The sequence below is a fragment of the Panthera uncia genome (assembly GCF_023721935.1).
Source record: "Panthera uncia isolate 11264 chromosome C1 unlocalized genomic scaffold, Puncia_PCG_1.0 HiC_scaffold_3, whole genome shotgun sequence".
NCBI classification, from domain to species: Eukaryota; Metazoa; Chordata; class Mammalia; order Carnivora; family Felidae; genus Panthera; species Panthera uncia.
In genome coordinates, this window is record NW_026057584.1 from 54,659,257 (window position 1) to 54,681,834 (window position 22,578).

At 39.8% G+C, this 22,578-nt stretch overlaps 1 protein-coding gene across 5 annotated transcripts in view; it reads right to left on the reverse strand.

Moving 5' to 3' along the window:
• OSBPL6 (oxysterol binding protein like 6) overlaps nt 1-22,578 on the reverse strand; it is a 213,226-nt gene that overhangs the window by 67,867 nt on the left and 122,781 nt on the right. For all 5 annotated transcript variants that reach the window (XM_049615956.1, XM_049615958.1, XM_049615955.1 and 2 more), the window contains one exon: nt 3,971-4,063. In XM_049615956.1, the coding sequence (XP_049471913.1) occupies nt 3,971-4,063 (93 nt within the window). The remainder of the gene's footprint in view (nt 1-3,970; nt 4,064-22,578) is intronic.

Here is a 22,578-nt window from a genome sequence, read left to right on the forward strand (position 1 = left end):
GTAGCCCTATCCATGTATAGCATCTCTAGAATAACATTTTTATTTTCAACTAGTTCTCATTTGAAGGCTAGTGTTCATCTTTCATCTATTCTGTGTGTGTGTGTGTGTGTGTACACATGCATATATATGATGTGTGGTATGTGGGTGTATATATATATATATACATTATATATGTATGTGTGGCCATTATGTGTGGCCTGTGTGTATATATACATATATGATCTGTATGGTGTACGTGTGTGTATATATACACATATGTATATGTATATATGTATACATGTATACGTAAGTAAATACATATATATGTGATGAAGAATACTCTGGATAACTTGTAAAAATGGAAACATTTAATAAGTACAATGCTTTTTGGATTTTTTTTTTTCTAATTAAACTCAGACCATAATACCAGCTTGTTCCTGTGGCACAATGGCTACTGATTTCTATCACAGTAGTGTTTTTCTTGGTTTAACTACAGAGGAGGGAAATAAAGGGATAAGACAGAAAAGGCAAAAGGTTAAAATGTATTTCTTAAACATAAATGCAGTAGCTCCAAACAAATAACTCTATTTGCTCTGATTCAATATTACTAAACCCAAAGAAATTGAAAAGAATCCCAATACAGTTCTTATAGTTAAATAAGCTGTCCAACTGACAAAGAGGCAAAAAGGTAAATCCAGAGCAAACAACATCCTCCCTATTTCAATTATAACTGCAGATGACAATGTTACAAATAAGGTGTGTAAGAAATGAAAACAGCCCATCTCAGCACTTAATAGGACCCACCTCTATGCTTAGTAGACTAGGTCTATCTTAAGGAACTTAAAATTACTTTCTGAAAATTGAAGGATTTTTTGTAATTTCAATGGATATTAATTTTCTGTTTAAAAGTCTCCAATTTTTGTAGGTACACTTGTAATGGAAACAGTCAAAAGCCCTTATGTGATCATATCGGGACTTGAGTCAGATACACAAACATTTTTGCTATTACAGAAATTTAAAATATACTTTTAATCTAATAACAACAACTAAAATCAGAAAGTAACCTAGTAATAGCCCTCGTCTGTTCATTTGAGACACTTCCTTTCTCAAGGGTATACTCCAGAGGCATGAGTGTCAGGGATGGGGGTGGGGTGCTACATCAACCAAACTAAGAATTTCGACAAATCCTGAGACAGGACAATGTGTACTTCAAACAATGTTCTTCTACCATCAACCAGGGCCCAGGAAGTCCATCTCTTCTCAAAGGGATGGTGAGATGCTCTGGTATCTGGAATGGATGGGACCCTCTGATTTCATGAGGCCCTGAGCAATGTGGTATTAATACAAAACACAACAATAGTGTAGTCCTACAGCAAGATCCAAGTGGGTAACAGCGTGGAAGAGTAATGGGAAGTGGATACAGTTGGTGCCCTACCTAGATGCCTGTAAGAGCCCAGTGGATCCACGCCCCAGCGGTAGAGGCTCCCTCCTTCTACTGTGAACTGCCTTTTACTGAAGCTGGGGCCATAGAGCCTGGGCATGAATCTCCCTCCTCCATGGCTGGGGCATCTACACCTCAGCATCTCCTTTCCTCAAGACTCTCAACTGCTGAAGGACACAAGAGTACCAACAGCTGACGGAACAAAAATCCCTGCCTCAGAGTGACAGCAACACTGTGATACAATTCATGCCCAGGGCTCACCGTGGAGTTGGGCTGAAGGTAGACTCTGACCAAAACCACTTCTTGCCAGCACCGCACTGTCCTAACCTCTTCTCTTACCCTTTCTCCTGAGGGCTCTCCCATAATGAGCCACAAACACCCTAAGCCCAGTCGCAGGTCTTTCTTCTAGAGGACCCGATGTAAGAAAGGATGTAAAATAAAGTAACAGATGTGGTAAGTGCAGGGACAGGCTGGGGCCTCGGGTGCATTGGGGTAGGGGGGTGATAAACAGCATCTGAAGAAGGATTCCTGTGGGTCTTAGAAGAGTAGGGGTTTCAGCTAGGGGCACTCCAGAAGGAGCAGACATGCAGCAGTGAAGGAGAGAAAGAGCATGGCCAGTGTAGGGAACTGTGTGCAGGTGGATGTAGCTGGAGTGTAAAGTGAGATGCCATGGAGGTTCGAGATGCAGTTGGTGGGGACGAAGGACCCAAGCAAGTCTTGTGTGCGTTTGCTTATTATTATTATTATACTTACTAGATCGCCAGTTTATTGTAAAAGGATACAACTCAGGAACTGCCAGGTGGAAGGGATGCAGAGGACAAGGTACGGGGAAAGGGTGAGGAAGTTCCATGCCCTCCGCAGGGGTGCCAATCCTCCAGTGCCTCCCCGTGTTCACCGCCCAGAAAGTTCCTCCTTATTTGTGGTTTTCAGCCCAGCAATTCTCCTTGTCATTTCTGTGTGTCATTCTCTTTTCACTGTGTATGTCTCACCACCCTGGTCTCTGTCACACACCACCTATCTGACTCCGGACAACTAGCTTACTTAGGCGCCAAGTCTCAGTTTCCTCATCAGTAAAATAAGAAGAACGTCAATAGTCACCTCATCCAGTAGGCTGATTATGTGAGAGACTATATGTACTGATCCAATGTCTGAGACAAAGTAGACACCCAATAAATGTTAGCTGCTGTTCCCATGGCCCCAGGATTTATTTATTCTCTCTCTCTGTTAGCTTGCCTGTAAGAGAGAGCTGATATTTTCAAAGAGATTACCAGTTGTATTTACCAAGTCACCATTCTCTGTTTGCCATTCAAATAGAAATCAGATTACTTTCTATTTCTCTCTAAATTATTTTTTAAGTTTAGTAACCCCCTTTCCTTAGATTAGCAGTCTACTCCTGTCCAATAACACAAACTTCATAGCTTGTAATATCTTCTAAATATGAAGAGTACAAGCACATATTTTCCATACCACTAGGGTAGGAAAGTGTTCTTTCCTTAAAGGATTCTGTTTAACACAGGGAAAGCAAAGAAGAATCAGTTCAACATATTTCAAAGTCGTTTGGGGGAAATAAAGTGCTATTTTTATATCTGAACTCAAAATCCCCATGCAGTCTATTTGCTGAGTTTCTCCACAAGACAGGCAGCCCACTGAAGATCGCAGGAGTCGAGCAAGAGGTAGGGGTGAGCAGGATGGCATCTCCCCAGCTTTTCTTTAGGATTTTGCATTTTAGACATAAATAAATTTAGATGTTTCCCTAGTCCATGAAAGACAAGGCTGAAGGGAGGGAATGCTGGCTTCCATTAAATGGAAGAGCTCTTAATAATCTGCAGTGTTCTTCCAAGAGCTCACTGCAAGGCAGGCCAGATATAAGGAGAAGGCTGGAACCCTCACATCCAACAGCCCCTCAGGTAGGTACTATTTTATCTGCAGGTGGCCTAGCATTGAAACGGTCTAAGTCTGAATCCCTGCTCTGCTACGTTTTCTACTTTCTGCTAGCTTTTTCAGACGTTGAGCAAGTTACTAATTCTTGGTTTCCATGTTTGTAAATGTAATAAATACCTCCACTGCATGGAGCTGTTTGCAAGGGTTATATTAAATGGGATAATATATTTAAGCACCTGGCACAATGCCTGGTGCACAGTGCAGGGGCCATGATGGTAACAGGTGTTGTTGCTGGTGGTGGTGGTGTTATTTTTTATTTTTAATTTTTTTCTGTTGGACCCAGTGATTTTTTTCTCCCTATTAGCTTGGCATAGAAATATCTGCTCATGTCTCCAACAGGGGAACGATAATACTTTCTCTTCCTTTAAACGCAAGAGTATTTTGGATCTTTGTAACCTTGCAAATTGCAGCAAAATATACTTTCATCTATTCCTCCCTTACACAGGGCAGAGAAACCTTACATACTGGAGGCAGAAAGACGTGGTAGCACAGTGCTACAACAGGTATCACAGCTACCTCAGGGGAGTCAGGTGTAAGAGCTGTTTACGATCCAGCTGGCCCACAGCAGGCATCAAGCCGTCTGAGAAAGCACCACATTCCACCACTGACCTTGGAGAGGGGGACAGGCTCCGGTTCTAGCAACTGCCGACTTACAGAGGGTTCGGTGCTGGAGGAAGCAGTCCTCTCCAAGACGTGGATACTCTGAAAATAAATGGAAATACATCCCAGGGTGAGACAGCCCATTTTTCACATGGATGGACACGGGGGCGAGGTCACACAGTGAACTACAGTAAACACAGTGAGCCATGGTAACGATGGTAAGTTCCTGAGGAGACCAAAGGCAGCAGCAACAGTCACAAAAATGCCAGCACGGGATTTTGTTTTCCCCTCTTCCAGATATGCTCTACAACAGCTGGTTTGTCTTCGAGAAAAAGTCAGAGATTGCACACATTTAAAAAACCACAGAGCATGCCTCAACATATTTATTACTTTACGAGAATGTATATCCACCACTTAGACAATTAGCCTTACATAAAAATATCTGCTTACCTCTCTCTGAGGGCAACAGACAAAAGGGAAGGTCTACATCAAAAATCCCAGAGCCTTAATACCACTTAGTCTCTAGAGTTTCTTATAATCCTTATGAAATCATTGTAATCATAGTATCTTACAAAAATTCTTAAATGAGCAGAGAAGAAAATGATTCATCAAGTACAAAACAGTAGATGTGTGTTATAGACTACAAAAAGCACTCACAGATCAGTGACTTTCCAACAGAAAAATAGCAAAGAACATTAACAGGCAACTCATGCAGGACATTTGAAAAGATGTTCAACCTCAACCTCAGAAGTATTCAAAGAAATGAAAACCAAATAATGATTTTTTTTTAAAAACCATTAGATTCAAGAATAGATCAGATGGGAGAAAGGGAGTATAAATCGGGTGTGATCTTTCTAAAGAGGAGCCATTTTATTAAAAACAAAAAAAACAAAAAAAAACTCTTTGGAAAAAGAAGAACATGCCTCATTGACCTAGCAATCCCATAGCTAAATCTTTACCCTGAAGGAATCAGATTCGCTATACAAAGATATAAGGACAGACAGTTTACTATTATTTTACTATAGTAAAAAACATCTAACACATATGAGACTTATAAGGCAACTCCATACAGTGATCGAAAATGACAATGTGGATCTATATCTACTGATATGGAAAAAATACCCCTGATGTTCTGTCAACTGAAAAATCAGGCTACCAAGAATATGTAGAATATGATACTATACATATAATCAAAACATGTTCCCTAATGTTCACAGCAGCTGCATAAAGGGGATAGAATTATAGGTATTTTTAATTTTTTCTTATTTTTTAATGCAATAAGTAGGTATAACTTGTGTATTTGGGAAAAAGTATTTTCTATGGGGGAATTAACTTGAAAGACATCAAAGAAATAACTCAATGGAATTAATATTTAGGTGTAGGCTGAAAATGAAAAGTAACTTTTTTACTCTAGTGGGAACATTTCACTGTTTCAATAAATGAGGTCAGTATTTTATTTACTTATTGAGGCCTCTGTTTTTTGATATCTCACTTGAAAATTATTAGGTTAATATTTGCTTTTTCAAGAAAAAATTACACTCCAACCTGAGCCAAATTATTCTAATTTCTTGGTAAGTTTCCAAGCTTTTGGTTATTTCTATTACCTTGAGAATAAAGTGTCTGATTACAGATTTTGAAATCCTCCCCAAATGCATTTTTAAAATCATTTATTAGAGAATAATTGGGGCACCTGGGTGGCTCAGTCTGTTAAGCATCATGATCTCATGGTTCATGGGTTCGAGCCCCACCTGGGGCTCTGTGCTGACAGCTCAGAGTATGGAGCCTGCTTCAGATTCTCTGTCTCCTTCCCTCTCTGCCCCTCCCCCACACATGCTCTGTCTCTCAAAAATAAATAAATATTTAAAAATTAAAAAAAAAAACAAAGAATAATTACAGTGAAAAGTTTATGAACTGTTCCCCATTTCTCCAATTTGAGGAAATATAAGAAATAAGAAAAGAACAGATATTTTGGGGCCAAATATAAAGTTGGGCAGCAAGAATTCCTAATCTGACACCTATAGTGTCCAAGGACAATCTAACCATTAGCTGGGACTCTGTTCTTTCCATTTTTGGATTTATCTGAATGAGCAGAGAAAAATGATGAATGTAGCTCAGTATCCATATTTGTGTCAGTGCCTTTTGTGAGATAATCAAAAGCAAAGGCATCTTATGGAGTGAAAAGCTGGTGGTGTGTGTTCAGATCTTAGACAAAAAGGGAGCAAAAGACTCAGGACTTGCATATTGATATTTTGGATAGGATCCTATTCAAAACATATCAGCTAAATTTAAATTTTAGATGTATTCTGAGAGCATATAATTAGAAACTAAAATGAGAATTTTGTTGCTGTTGAAACAAGAATGTTATGGGGCGCTTGGGTGACTCAGCTGGTTGAGCATCTGACTCTTGATTTCAGCTCAGGTCATGATCTCAGGGTCATGGGATTGAGCCCCACATTGTGCTCAGCACTGATCATGGAGCCTGCTTGGGATCCTCTCTCTCCCTGTCCTCCCCCCCACCCGCCCCCCCCCCGCTCCCCGCCAAAATGAAACAAAACAAAACAACCCCAAGAATGTTATTACCTTCTTCTGGGAGGTAATGTCCCCCTCCCAACTTTCATTTTATTTTTATGTTTTAAAATGACAAAACTAATATACGCTCATTACAAAAGATTCAAACACAACAGAGAAATACAGAAAAGGTCAAACCTCCCATTCCTTTGCTACTCATCACTTTACCCCTTAGCTTCTGGAGCAGTGATTTATCAAAAGGTAGTCCATGAACCTGGGAGTCCCTAAGGCTCTTTCAAGGGGGTCTGAGAGGTGAAAACTCCTTTTATAATAAAGCCAAGAAGTTACTTGCCTTTTTAATTCTCATTCCCTCATTAATGTACAGTGGAGGTTTTTGAGGATACATAACATGTGGTATTATAACATATTAAACAGAAGCCGACTGAGAATCTAGTTGTTTTCTACAAACATCAGAAATTTTTTTTACAAAAATGTAAAACATTATAATTCTCACTAAAATTAATTTTGGTAATATTGTTAAAAAAATTTTTTTGGATGTTTATTTATTTTTGAGAGAGAGAGACAGAGCATGAGTGGGGGGAGGGGCAGAGAGAGAGGAAGACACAGAATCCGAAGCAGGCTCCAGGCTCTGAGCTGTCAGCACAGAGTCCGACATGGGGCTTGAATCCACGAGCTATAAGATCATGACCTGAGCTGAAGTCAGATGCTTAACTGACTGGGCCACCCAGGTGCTCCGGTAATACTTTTTTAAAATAAAAAATGTTATTTAGGCTAGCATGTGGTGAGTCTATTTTATTTTTAAATATATTAACGGGGCGCCTGGGTGGCTCAGTCGGTTGGGCGTACGACTTCAGCTCAGGTCACGATCTCGCCATCCGTGAGTTCGAGCCCCGCATCGGGCTCTGGGCTGATGGCTCAGAGCCTGGAGCCTGCTTCCGATTCTGTGTCTCCCTTTCTCTCTGCCCCTCCCCCGTTCATGCTCTGTCTCTCTCTGTCTCAAAAATAAATAAAACGTTAAAAAAAAAAAAAATATATATATATATATATATTAAGGGGCGCCCGGGTGGCTCAGTCGGTTAAGCGGCCGACTTCGGCTCAGGTCATGATCTCGCGGTCCGTGAGTTTGAGCCCCGCGTCGGGCTCTGTGCTGACGGCTCAGAGCCTGGAGCCTGTTTCAGATTCTGTGCCTCCCTCTCTCTGACCCTCCCCCGTTCATGCTCTGTCTCTCTTTGTCTCAAAAATAAATAAACGTTTAAAAAAATTTTTTTAAATAAATAAATAAATAAATATATTAAGAAATATTAAATTTTTTATACACTTTAATTTCTAATACAGTAAATACAGACAGACATAATCCACATATACACAACTCTCTTTGAGGTCTTCATTAGTTTTAAAGAGGGTAAAGGGTTCCTGAGAACTGCTATTCTAGAAAAAATACTATAAAACTTTTGTGGTTATTAAAATGGAGAATTCTGACTTGCACCTAAGTTATTCTTTTTCTCATAAAGCTTATTTTCAGGAAAAGCATTTTTAAAAAAAACTAATATTTCAAAATTTACTTACAACTACTTAATCTACCTCAAACTAAATTATATAAATCTACTCAATAACAATCCCAAACTGTCCAGACACATCACATAAACCGGTAAGAGGAAACCAAATCATGTTTCATGTATTCTTCAAATATATCTGAGAAAACCTTCCCTAATTGTAAATTCTATAAAGATTAAAAAAAAAACCGTGAAAGTATTTTTTAAATGCATGAGTTGGTTTTTCTAAAAAAAACAACCATGAGCATAAAAGATATATAGGTGTCAATGAACTCTGTCTGCCGGTGAAATGTACCTGTAATTCATTCATCCATCCATTGGTTCAATTAATCACCAAATAACCTATTGGTTATTGGGCCCTGTACTGTGCTAGGAGCAGATGACAGGGTGGTGGAGAACAAAATAGACAAGAGAATTGCTCCTAATGATTATATTCTAGAGAGAGGTCTTATACCAAAGACCAAAAAAGGCTGAACAAATTTTTATAAACCTGCGCCTTAACCCTGTTCCGTGCGGCTACTGCTTTTACTTATTTCATATTGTCCAGGGAAATATCGTTGGCTTGAGCTTCTCTTTAAGAGCCCTCCTCAGCCCTCATCCTTGCAGATTGCTGAGCAATAGAACACATATACATTGCCTCCCCGACCCCATCCCTGTCAAATAAACATGGTAAGGAAAGCAAAACTTGACCTTAGTAACTATGCAGGCAGGAAATAAAGGATTAACTCAGGAATTTAGCCAGGGGAAGGAAACTAAATCCTCTAATTTCCAAACCAAGCCACAGACCTATAGAAGATCAATTTAGGATATTTAAAGTATGATAAAAATGAGTTTTGTCTCTATAGACACCTATCTATCCAATTATTTATTATTGTCCCATGATAAAAAATTAATCCACTACCTTAAGAATTGCCTTCATGGTGTTTGAAGTCAAAAGCATATCCTGAGGTTATATAATCACACACAACGCTTCATCATTTGTAGTGAACTATCTAAATACTTGAATGCTGCATTTTCAACATCGGCGGATAAAAAGAAGATAGTTTTCAAATTTAACCATACTCGGTGTTGGACTCTAGTTAGATTGGGGGGAACAAGCTCATATTCATCTTGGTATCCTGCCTCCTCTACTGCCAGCCCACCCTTGGCACAAGTCCTTGCAAATTGTAGCCGGTCAGAAATTTCTGGAATTTTTAAGTGCTCTCTGATTAATTTGTAGAGAACAGTCCCTCAGTAATTATTGACACATGATTAGGCATAAAACTGCCTTCTAGCTTCATCTTGGAATTATAAAAATCACAGCTCCAATAGGCTAGAACTTTTGAAAACATTTAAAGAACTTAACTTTTAAAATCGAAACATCCAGTGGATTAACCTCAGGGCTCTTGTTTATTCGATTTAAAGCTATGGTTGGTAAAATTTAATGTAGCAACATCTTCAGTAACAAAAATGAATCTGTTTCATAAGGTTTCCCTTATGATCTTAATCTCTGCTATATACTTTTGTGTACTTTTCTTCACAAGCTGGCTATTTTCACATTCTTTCACGGTAATGTGGAAATATTGTCAAGGTGTTACACATATTAGATAAGGAGCTTAAATAAAGGGTTACATGACCCTTTTATGTATGTATGTATGTATGTATGTATGTATGTTTTATTTATTTATTTTATTTTATTTATTAAAAAAATTTTTTTAAATGCTTATTTATTTTTGAGAGACAGAGTCAGAGTGTGAGCGGTGGAGGGGCAGAGAGAGGGGGAGACATAGAATCTGAAGTAGGCTCCAGGCTCCGAGCCATCAGCACAGAGCCTGATGCGGGGCTCGAACTCACGAACCGTGAAATCACGACCTGAGCTGAAGTCGGACACTCAACTGACTGAGCCACCCAGGCACCCTGTTAATTAGTCTTTTATTTATTTATTTTTAAACGTTTTTATTTATTTTTGAGACAGAGAGAGACAGAGCATGAACGGGGGAGGGTCAGAGAGAGAGGGAGACACAGAATCAGAAGCAGGCTCCAGGCTCTGAGCCATCAGCCCAGAGCCCGATGCGGGGCTCGAACTCACGGACCGCGAGATCATGACCTGAGCCGAAGTCGGCTGCCCAACCGACTGAGCCACCCAGGCGCCCCTTAATTAGTCTTTTAAAGTCAAGTTTCCTTTCAAATCCTAAAATTACAACTTAATTTTCAGGTCAGTGGGGTTTTTTTTTGAAGACTTTTTTTTAGAGTAGTTTTATAAAAGTTCACAGCAAAACTGAGAGAAAGGGACAGAGATTTCCCATATACCGCTGGCCCATATACTACATAGGCATGGTCTCCCCTAGAGTCAGCATTCCCCACCAGAGTGGTACATTTGTGATAGTGATGAACCTAGCTTGGTTACAGGTCAGTTTTCTAGGGAACTTATTAGCACACGCAGAGAAGGTGGGAAGTACTACTTGGCTAACCGTTATTCCTCCTGCTCAAAGAGAACTGATGTATATTTCACTTAAAGCCAAGAGTCCAGGACAAACATGCCACTACAGCTCTTTAATTTGGTAAAAGTTCATCCAGTGCAACTCCTGCAGAGGGGAATGTGACTCTAAGATGAGAATGCACAAGATCTGAACAGCTCTCCTGGTTTGTTGGGTCTGTCCGTTTATTCATTTCATTTCAAAGACATATAGGAACTGTTATAACTATTTCAGGCCATGGCTACAAATTTCTGTATAGATTCACTTTTCATACAAGTTTAGCAGAGTAAAAAGGAGAACTGGCCCACCTCTCTCTAAATGTTAACTCTGCTGAAATTGTCCGATGATCCTCTCTAAGCTATTTTTATAATCATCAACTATATAAAATATTTTCAAAGAAAAATACCGAAAATAATTTCTAAACCTCTAAAGGATTTTCTCCTTCAAGCTTTTGGTTGCTAGGCATGTGTCTCTTCTAGTGACACTGAATTCTAACACAGCAACACTATTTCAGTGATGCTCGTAATCTTCATGTGATAGTGCTGATGACAACGATGGTGGAGACAGTTAATATTTGGTGTTCTCTATATCCCTGTCTCCAGGTTTTACATGGATTATTTCATTCCATTTCCACACAAAGCCTTTGAGTAATGACTATGACATTTATTTTATGGCCGATTGAACAGGGAGAGGCACAGAGGGGTTAAATTAATGACACAGAGTCAGTAAGTGTTGGAGTTGGAATGTGAATGGAGACTTTACTCTGCGTCCGAGCTTTTAAGTACTGCCTTCTACTGAAATTAAAGCTGACGGTAAACGGCAGAAACGATAGTAATTTCAAGCAGTGTATTCCCTCAAGACTAACTGAACACATCAAAAGCCATCCTCTACCACAGGCTTTTGTGGAAGCAGAGAGGCAGAAATGAGTAAAACAGAACAGGATTGCAGCACTCTTAAATATGGTACAGCCTTATGGTGTTTCCAAGTCAAGAACTAAGAGCAAGCTAGCTAGCTTTTCCTTCAGAGATCCAGTGTCCAATGCAGAGAAAAGAATGTAATTTTTGAAGTCACACAGATGAGCATACCAACCCTCATGCTGCTATTTACCACGTGACTTGGGCAAATCATGAACCTCTCTCAGCCTCAGTGTCCTCTATCTATAAAATGGGGATAGTAACATCTACCTTAGAAGACACTGCAAATCACAGAGCTGGCACCCAGTGTATGCACAGTGCTGCCCAGAGCCTTGCACACCATGGGCATTTAATAAATGGTAGCTAACATCTCGGTGGTAATGCTGTAAGAATAAATGTTTAGGAATTCTGTGCGATTTTATTGCCATAGAAGGATGTGTCCAAACACCCCGCTGGGGTGTGACATCTGAAAATAAAGAATCCAGGGACACCTGGGTGGCTCAGTTGGTTAAGCATCCAACCCTTGGTTTTGATTCAGGTCATGATCTCATCTTTTGTGAGATCGAGCCCTGGTCGGGCTCTGTGCTGACAGTGCAGAGCCTGTTTGGGATTCTCTCTCTCCCCTCTCTCTGCCTCTCCTCTGCTCACTCTCTATCTTTGTCTCTCAAAATAAACATATATTTTTAAGTGAAAATGAAGAATCCATACTTGACATGATCATCATGTTACCTGGTCAACCTAGTAACCAAAGTCGGCACTACTTTGCAAACAGAGCATCAGAACTTACTGAGGAAGCTGACAGAGTGAGTGGAGACAGATGCCCTAAACACCTGCTAGCAGGACAAAGAGCAGCAGATGGATGCTGACCCCACACCACCCCGAACGGTGATGCTGACCCTGAACCTTGTGAATGGCTATGCGACCCCGCACCCCCTGAATGGAGATGCCGACCCTGCACCCTCCTGGATGGTGATGCCGACCCTGCACCCTCCTGAATGGTGATGCCCACCTTGCACCCCCTGAATGGCAATGCCCACCCTGCACCCCCCTGAATGGCGCAGCAGAAGAGGCATATGGACTTGTCACTGTCTTCTTAATAACTCCCTTCAAGGAAATATTATTATTGGAATAGCATAAAATATTAAAATCATGAAAGCCATAAGGCCATGACTGAATATGTAGTAATCCTACTACTTTCTTTATAGTAGCAATTGTCTTACTCTCACTGAAAGATGGAAGAATTGCATTAATAATAAATCTCTACATAAGCGCCACTGAAATGAATGAAAGAAAATTTTAGAAACAGTGGCTGGAAAAATTCCACACAGCACACCTGGAAAACCCTAAAGGGAGCAGTAGCAGTCACCACAGTCTTGACTCTGTGTGTGTACAAACATGAACACTTCCTAAGAACCAACAGCTTTGGCCCCACATTGAAGTGGCCTATTGTTGGAAACACTGCATTGTAAGAAATGCCATCAGGATCCATCAAGTGGCCCATTTATAGCCGAGAGCATTTCAGCAATCTTGACTATGAAGTGGCAAAAGGCATGTGAATAAACAGCTTTTTAATTCCCATGATTGCCTTCAAGTAGCACTAGAAGCAGAACTTACTGCTTCTAGGAGCGGGTTTGCTACTCCCCTGTACTCTAATACTCACAAACACATTAATAAGATCACCGAAAACCCCAGCAACTATGACCATTCTTCATTGCAGCAATTGTAAATAAATGGTGAATAATGGAGACAAGTACTAAGTCACTTCAAGAGCAAAGGCTCCGGAACATGAAGAGTTAATATAAAAGGCAGGAGAGCACTTATGTGTGACTGGAAAAGAACACTAAAGTCAAGGTAATTTGTAATTTTCTAAAAGGCTATTTAAATGGCCCAGAACAGACAAGGGATTTTAGTAGGACAATCACTCACGTGATTTTGTTAGCAATAAAAGTAAAAAAAAAAAAAAAAAAAATCCTATATGTATCTATTCAACACTTACATATGTATACTTAAGACAGAGTTGATTTGCTGTGATTACCCGTGTGAACTCAGAGCAGATATATCTATAATTTGCCTATATGTACCCATAAGTCTTTGCTGAATGAAAGAACAAATTAAGTTGGCACGATATAAATACAGGTCGTTAAGAGGAGAAAAGGTGGCCCAGCTTCCGCCTCAGTACCTCAAAGATGGTTTTAAAAATTTGTTCCAAGTCTCCCCTGTAGCACATCCTACATATTCATTTATTTGTAAATCTTATGGAGTTAAGGCTTACAATTTTATTATTAAAATGGCTGACACTTATATTTACTTTACTCAAAATACTATTTAAACCTACATACATATGCACAGTAATTCACAAAATAAATGACTCACAAAATATGACATATATTTTTTACTATAGAAGCAATATACATTCATTGCAGAAATGTGGTGGGGGGAACAGAAAAGAAAAAAGAAATTAAAACTACCACACCAGCAATAACCTCTTTCAATATCTTGGTATATTTGCTTTCAGCTTTTTTTCAATTCATATATCCACCCAATTCTTAATAGCCAGTTTTCTTCAATTAACAATGTAACATTTTTCTCACAGCATGAAAAATTCTTCAAAAACATTTTCAGCAGCTGTGCAATATTCCACTGCATGACTGTGAGATAGGTTATTTTTTTTAATGTTTATTTTATTTTATTTTTTTTTTTTGAGAGAGAGGGAGAGAAAGAGAGAGAAAGAGAGAGAGAGTGTGCGCAGGGAAAGAGGAGAGGCAGACACAGAAAGCGAAGCAGTCTCCAGGCTCTGAGCTGTGCACAGAGCCCAATGTGGGGCTCAAACTCACAAACCGTGAGATCATGACCTGAGCTGAAGTCAGATGCTTAACCGACTGAGCCACTGCTTAATCTTGGCGTCCTGAGATAGGTTGTTTTTTTTTTTTTTTAATTTATTTATTTATTTTGAGAGAGAAAGAGGCAGCACAAGTGGGGGAAGGGAAGAGAGAGGGAGAGACAGAATCCCAAGCAGACTCCACGCTGCCAGTGCAGTCTACTGTGGGGCTCGCATCTATGAACAGTGACATTGTGACCCGAGCCGAAACCAAGAGTCAGACACTCAACCAATTGAGCCACCCAGGCGCCCCAAAATAGTTATTTAAATAACTTCTTGTTTAACATCAGGCAGTTGCTAATATTTTAATAGTATAAAAATACTTTGATAAAGGTCTTTGCACAAAAATCTTTACATGTATCTTTGGTGTTTCCTTGGAATACATTTCTTAGAAGCTGAGTTACCGTGTCCTATGGGATAACCTTTGAAAAGTCTTTAGATATGCATTACAAAATTTCCCTCCAGAAAAGTAGAATCCGTTAACATGCTAAGCAGTAGTGCACAAGAATGTCCATTTCCCTCAAACTTCATGAACACTGGCTATTATCACTATCACAAAATCACCTCTTAATTAGGATTTGAAGTCAAGAAGTCTGGAACTTTAAAGTACACAACATGCATGGGGCTTTCTTTTACCTTTGTGACAGTATTTTACTTAGAGCCTAGCCACTTTTAGTGGCTACTGGGCAAAGGGATGGTAAAATTTTCTATTTGTCAAAACTGAAAATCAAATAAAGCAGTTTTTGTAGAATTTATGATCCTTTGAGACAATGTTTTTATAGTCCTTCAGAAATACCTATAAATGTATTCTGTAAGAGCAATGCTTTCCAAATCTGGGTAAATAACAGTCTCCTAGGGAAGCTTCTATACATGACAGATTCCCAGGCCCCCTCAGTGACCTACGAATGAGATCCTCTGGGGTTCACTAACTGATTATACTGTGGCTCTTTCCATTTGGTGTTATGTCTAAGAACTAAACATGCAGTGTTAATCTTGAGTCTGGTGACAAATTTGTTGCTATGAAAATGCTATCCCAAACCAGCCAGCTCAAGTAATAAGAGATCACTTCTTCAGTGAGACACTGATAAAACAGTCATAGAAAAATCAAAGGATTCTACAGACACACCAGGGAAAGCAGTAGCCAGATTCTCAAATAATGCCGAAGTCTGAATTACTCGTGGATAATGAGCATCTGAATGACAGGTGGCAAATTTCTTTCCAATGATCTCAATTTCAGCACCTGTGACATGGACTGGGCACACACTGTAAACATCAAGCAGTGGTGACAGTGGTCTCCAAAGGGTGGGCACAGCAAGAAAACTATGGGGATGCTCATTTCATTTCACGGAAAAGGCTAATCACAGTTTTCAATGAACAAATGCTCAAAACTTCTCGTTCCAAAGGCAATAGGTGTAGTGAAAATACAGAAAATTCAGGAAAGCACAAAGTGAATGATTCACCTTTGAGAACAGTAGGTCACGATAAAAACTATTAATACAGTGGTCTATGTATCATTTGGTCTTGCTTCCTTGGCCAATGAAGATGTAAAAAATCACTGTTGCTACAGAGAGAAAAAATGAGGAGGCGAACATAACTCAAAATAATTGACAAATGCTGCTTACAGAGTTTGCTTAGAAGTGAACAGAAGGTCCTTCTCCTGGACATTCAGCTTGTCAAACCTTGCAACAGAGCTAACAGTGGTGTGGTCAAGAACTTTAGGAGCTCCAGAATCAGGCTTCCAGGAAGCAGACGCTGTCTTAGGCTGCTCATTAGCTGTGGGGAAGACATTTCACCACTTTATGCCATAGTTTAGGTCTCTAAAAAAGGTGATGACCGGGGCACCTGGGTGGCTCAGTCGGTTAAGCGTCCGACTTCAGCTCAGGTCATGATCTCACGGTCCGTGAGTTCGAGCCCCACATCAGGCTCTGTGCTGACGGCTCAGAGCCTGGAGCCTGCTTCGGATTCTGTGTCTCCCTCTCTCTCTGCTCCTCCCCCGTTCATGCTCTGTCTCTCTCTGTCTCAAAAATAAATAAACGTTAAAAAAAAATTAAAAAAAAAAAAAGGTGATGACCGTCCCAACCTTCCACAGTGAGAACGCACGAAATACTAGCTGTTGCTGGTGTTGTTCTATTTGTTTATTCATGAACTTTGCCTAATATTTAGACTTTTCAGAACACCCAGTTTACAAAATGCATCTAAATCACAGAAGTTTCTCACAGTGTGTTTTTGTAAGAAATTATTTTTTTTCCCATTGACCTCGGTCCTAAGTCTTTGAAGTTAAGTTCCAGGGGATGAATGGAATCCCAAAAAGGCTAAATTGGAGGTTTGGTATTAAATCAGGAAGCCTTGATTTTTTTTTTTTCCCTCTAAGAACTAGAATATTTTTGTTTGAGGTAATATTTTATTATTTTCAACTCAAAGATGGAAATATTTCATATTCAGGTAGACACACTATATTTCAAAGCAGTGATTTGGTTATTTCATTTAATAAAGCTATTTGAAGAAGATGTGTCAGAGGTTCAGTTGGGAGAGACACATTCCAATTCAGTTCACGTAGATGCTAGGGGATGTTTTTATCAGCCTGTTTGTCTAAGGAGAAATGTTGTTATGAAAACCCCATACATAAAGTATAGACGTTGATGAAGAACACTCACTTTCTAGTTTTTTAGGCACCTTCTTCACTTACAATGAAAGCTGCACATGTAGCATATGCTGCTGCTACCAGAACTGGGAGATTATGTCGCCAGTCCATGGTGACGTGAGTCCCACAGAACCTCTGCTGGGGATACCTTTCACTCGTCATCCATGGACATTAACAGAAGGGGCCATGGTGTACTGTTGTTAATGATGTGTAGGAAACATCATTAGACACCCATGTAATTGACACACTCTATTCATTAAGACCGACTACAATACTAAATATATATTTCATAAAAACTGGCAAGAAGATTAACTCCCAGCCTCTTATGACCTATTCATAATATAATTTTTTCCTTAAAAATTATTTATTTTATGATCTCTGAGCTTCGGCAAACTTTAAATCATTATAAGGAATGGCTAATACTTTTTTTTCTTTGATTTTCCATTAAATTAAAAAGCCTGACTCATTTAAGCATTTGCAATGTCTAACCTGGTAGAGCTAAAACAATTCACTGATAACAGACACTATCATCTGGTAATTATGCATTCCAAATCCTAAATTCTTAGAGCAATAGTGTCTGATTTTCTGAAATGACCTGTTAATGATACAAATAAAAAATAATCAATGGCTTCAAACAGAGGCCTCACTTTTATTTATTTTTATGTTTTGAGAGAAAGAGAGAGAGAGAGAGCAGGGGAGGGGCAGAGGGAGAGGGAGAGAGAATCCCAAGCGGGCTCCATGCTGCCAGCACAGAGCCTGATGTAGGGCTTGATCCCACGACCCTGGGTCATGACCTGAGCTGAAATCAAGAGTTGGATGCTCAACCAACCGAGCCACTAAGGTGCCCCTAGAGGCCTTACTTTTAAAAATGTAGATCCTTGGGCCTAATACCAGAACTACAGAAACTGTCTCAACAGGGTGGTCTCAGTCTCATATATTGTAAAAAAAAATTCTCTAAAATATGTAAATGTAAGAGTAATTATCAAAACAAACAAACAAATAAAATCCAGTCAGCTGGTCATAAACTTAGCCTATTATATAATGTTACCTTAAAATAAGTAATATGACTGGGCAATAGTAACTCCTGTTTTAAAAAAAAAAGTTATTGGAGGTGTCTGGGTGGCTCAGTTGGTTAAGTGTCCAACTCCTGGTTTTGGCTCAGGTCATGATCTCATGGTTTGTGAGATGGAGCCCCAGGTTGTGCTCTTCCCTGGTAGCACGGAGCCTGCTTGGGATTCTCTTTCTCCCTCTTTCTGCCCCTCCCCCCCATCCCCCCGCTTAGAATAAATAAATAAACTTAAAAACAAAATTTAAAAAGTTATTGAAAACAATAATTTGAAAAGATATATGCACCTCTATGTTTAATGCAGCATTATTTACATAGCCAAGGCATGGAAACAACCCGTGTCCATCTATAGACAAATGGATATGGAAGATGTGGTATACATACACAGACACACATACCTACATACATACACAATGGAATATTACTCAGCCGTAAAAAGCATGAGGCTGTGCCATTTGAGACAACATGGATGAATCTAGAAGGTATTGTGCTAAGTGAAATAAATCAGACAGAGAAAGACCAATGCCATATGATTTCATTCATAAGTGGAATCTGAAAAAAAAAAACAAACCTATAAGAAACAAACAAAAAAAACTCAAGACCCCAACTGAATTAACAAACAAAAATCAGAATCAGATTATAAGTACAGAGAACAAACTGATGGCTGCCAGAGGAGAGTGGGGTGGGACATTGGGTAAAATGGGCAAAGGCCAGTGGGAGGCACGGGCTTCCAGTTGTGGAATAAGTAAGTCACAGGGACAAAAGGCCTAGCATAGGGAATACAGTCAATGATTTTAATAGCAATGTATGGGGACAGATGGTAGCTACATTTCTGGTGAACGTAGCATAATTTACGAAGTTGTCGAATCATTGTGTTGTACACCTGAAACTAATTTAACATTGTGTGTCAACTATACTCAAATAAAAAATATATAAAATAAAATAAAATGTTACCTCCCACCCCCAACAATACTTTTAATATGTGTGCAGGACACTCCCAATGCTTTGCTTTTGTCTGATGCCATTTCCTTCGTAAGCCTCAAGTCATTTATTCCACCATATAATCACCATCAGCAGCAAGCAGAAAAGTCTGTGTTCTTAGCTCCCTCCTGCCACCTTTGGACATCCCTCTTCCACTCTCAAGATCTACTCTCCTTGGGAGATACAGAGCTCCCCACTATACTACTTTCTTTCTTTGTCACCTCCCAACCTCATGACTATTCCTTCATAGTTCTCAAGACCTCTGGAGCCTGGTTCCCAATCTGCCTCTCCATGCCAATCCCTCATTCATTTATTCATTCAAATATATTCTGAGCCATGCCATATGTGAGGTATTGTGGGAGGTGCTAGGGGTACATTATTGAATGAAATAAAATACCAGTTTTCAGGGAGCTTACAGGTCAGTGACAATCAAAAGAGGAACGGGATACAGATATGAACAGATAAATATGTAACCTGTCAGGTCGTGGTTAATGCTTTAGAGGCAAATAAAATGAGGTACATAGACAATGAGTGATGAAGACATGCAGGGTAGGTCAGAGAAGGCTATGCAAAAAGGCTACATTTGGAAATGAGTCAAATGTATGAGCAAACCTGGGGATGCCTGGAATGAAAAGCAAGTGAGGCTAAGAGGGTCCAAAACATAAACGCCTTGAGGTGGGAGCACAACTGAGGAAAAATGCTAGAGAGATCTAAGTGAAGGAGAACAAGGCGGGAAACGGGATCAGAGAAGTGGGCAGAACCAGATAATGAATGACCCTGTAGGCAATGGTCAGCAATTTAAGTATTATTTAGAAACAGATGGGGACCAATGAAGGGTTTGGAGCAGTGGAGTGGCTTGCTCTGACTTAGGTTTTGAAAGGATCACTCTGACTACTCTGTAAAAATATGACCTGTATGTCAGGCAACAGTAGAAGCAGGGAAACCAGTTGGAAGACTATGGCCATCATCCAGGTGAGAAATGATGGTAGCTCAGACCAGAGTGGAGAGGGGGGAGGTGGTAAGCAGTGGTCAGAACCCAGGTACATCTGAAGGTAGAACCGATAGGATTCACTGAGGGTTTGGAAGCAGGTGTGAGAAAAAAACAAGAAGGATGACTCCTGGTGAGGTTTCTGGCTGTACCAAAAGGAAGGACAGAGTTGCTGCTTACTGAGATAAGGAAGACTGGGAAGGGGCAGATTGGAGAGGGAAATTAGGAATTCAGTTTTGGACATGTTAAGTGTGAGATGTCTTCTTTTTTTTTTATTTTTTTTTAATGTTTTTTTTGTAATTATTTATTTTGTAATAATTTAATGTAATTTTTGAGAGAGAGAGAGAGAGAGAGAGAGAGAATGAGTGGCGGAGGGGCAGAGAGAGAGGGAGACACAGAATCCAAAGCTGGCCCCAGGCTCTGAGCCATAAGCCCAGAGCCCAACGTGGGGCACAAACCCACGAACTGTTGAGATCATGACCTGAGCCGAAGTCGGATGCTTAACCAACTGAGCCACCCAGGCACCCCGAGATGCCTTCTTAACGTCCAAGTGGAGATCACCCTTGGTAACTTCAATATCACTGTGGTTGACTTGATATCCAGGATCAGGGTTGGCAATTCAAATGCCTTCTGGGGCCAGGCAGGAAACATACATATTGAAATACAATAAGGAGAGGTAGGGGACTGTGGCTGATCAGAGGATATATGCCCCATCTACAGGGGAAGCTACTCCTGAGCCCAGTTTAGTGTTGCCATTTGCAATCTGGGCTCAGTATTCCTAGATTTTCCAATTTCTTAACAGAAAGAAGAATCTGGAATAACAACTAAATCTTCGGAAAATAAAAAAAAGTTCCACAACCTACTATATTCTAGAAGTGTTCAGTTAAAGTTGTAACTCACTTGTTACATTAGTTGCCTGATGTATATTAATATACATTAATTTATTAACCCATATTGCAAAAAAGAGACCATGTTTAGCATTTCTCTAACTTCTTTGACAATAAAATTCTCTTTTTCATGCAACATCAAGGGGAAAGCATTCTTTGGCATACACTGGGAAATGCTGGTTTCTGTATGAAACCTAGATGTCCTAATCAACTCCTTTATATCCTTTTTGAAAATTTTAGGGCATATATTTCTTGCAGCTTATGAATCATTGATCTCTCTCTCTGTTTTTGTCTCTCCCTCTCTGTCTCTCTTGCACACACACATACAGTTAATTTTGTTAGATGTTCTAACATCAAATATCAGTCTGGAATGAAATGTAAATGGAGCATTTACTAAAGTCTTCCAACTTGTTAAATACTAAGTGGAGTCTTGACCCTCTTGTGTTGATGAAGAAACACTCAGTGAAATCACAGGGGCAACTGAATCACTTCATTTCCTAGCTCCTCTCCCTCCTTCACCTGTTGTGCTACATAATTTTGCCACAGGAAGGATAGCCAATTACTACTATGCACTTGGCAGATGTTCTTTGTTTTACTTATCTCTGAGGAAGGAAGAAGGGAGAGAACAAATAAATCTGGAATGGCAAATCTGTAGTACGAAGACAAGACTAATACCATTGCAGCCTTTAAAAATATCTTGTAGGATATATTAAAATATTTGAGGTGCAAGGCTTGTCTCTGAAGAATTAGAGTGTGTCTTCTGCTTAAAAGAGTTTGCAACACAGTTTAGGAGATCTGTACACAAAAAGATAAACAATATGAAAATGTCAAATATTGTCAAAAAGTTCTATAAAAGTTCAGAGAAGGGAGAGGGCAACATGAGGTCGCGTGGTCAGTGGAAGTTCACGTGGGCCAGTCCTTGAAGCACAGGGAGGTATCAGGTCAAGATAAGTGTAGTGGGAATATTCCGTGCAGGAAAGACAAGAGCAGAGACAGAGATAAGGCAGTTTTAGGAACGGTGCACACACAAGATTATACAGAGTAGGAGGACAATGGGACACTGAGGCTGGATCAGATCTTGGCGGTCATGGGATACCAAGTAAGGAAATCCGACCTTAACTATGTTGGTAAACAAGAGTCTTTGAAGGGTTGTGAGCATAAATCTGCCATGTTCAGGAAATTCAACCTCAGGCCATAAGGGAGACAGCAAGGCCAGAGTACTCTCCAGGATGTTGGGTGGAGGCGATGAGGGTCTGGGCTAGCGAGTGGACAGTGCAAATAGAAAGAAATGATCACATTATAAAGGATGAAATAATCAATAAAATTTGTTCACCTACTGAATGTGAGAGAATCAAAGGAGAAAGGAATGGCTTTGACCCTGGGCCCACAAGAGAATGATTATCCTGACAGCAAACGGGCTTATATGTATTAATTTAAGATGCAGTGGTAAATAAAAGTAGAAATGTCCAATCAATTAATTAGTGATCTAGAACCAGAATTTGGGAATGACAGGCCATGTGCATTAAGGCATCGCTGAATTCTCAGCTATGTGCTAGATCATGTCCTATACGATCCATTTGCATGAATGATGGCCTTCATTTGCATAGATGTCAGTTAAACCAGGAGAATGGTAACATCTAATGAAGGCTAATTTATCACACCTCCTCTATGTCCCTTCACTATGAAAACAGCCACACACAAAAATAGGTGCATATAAAAACCAG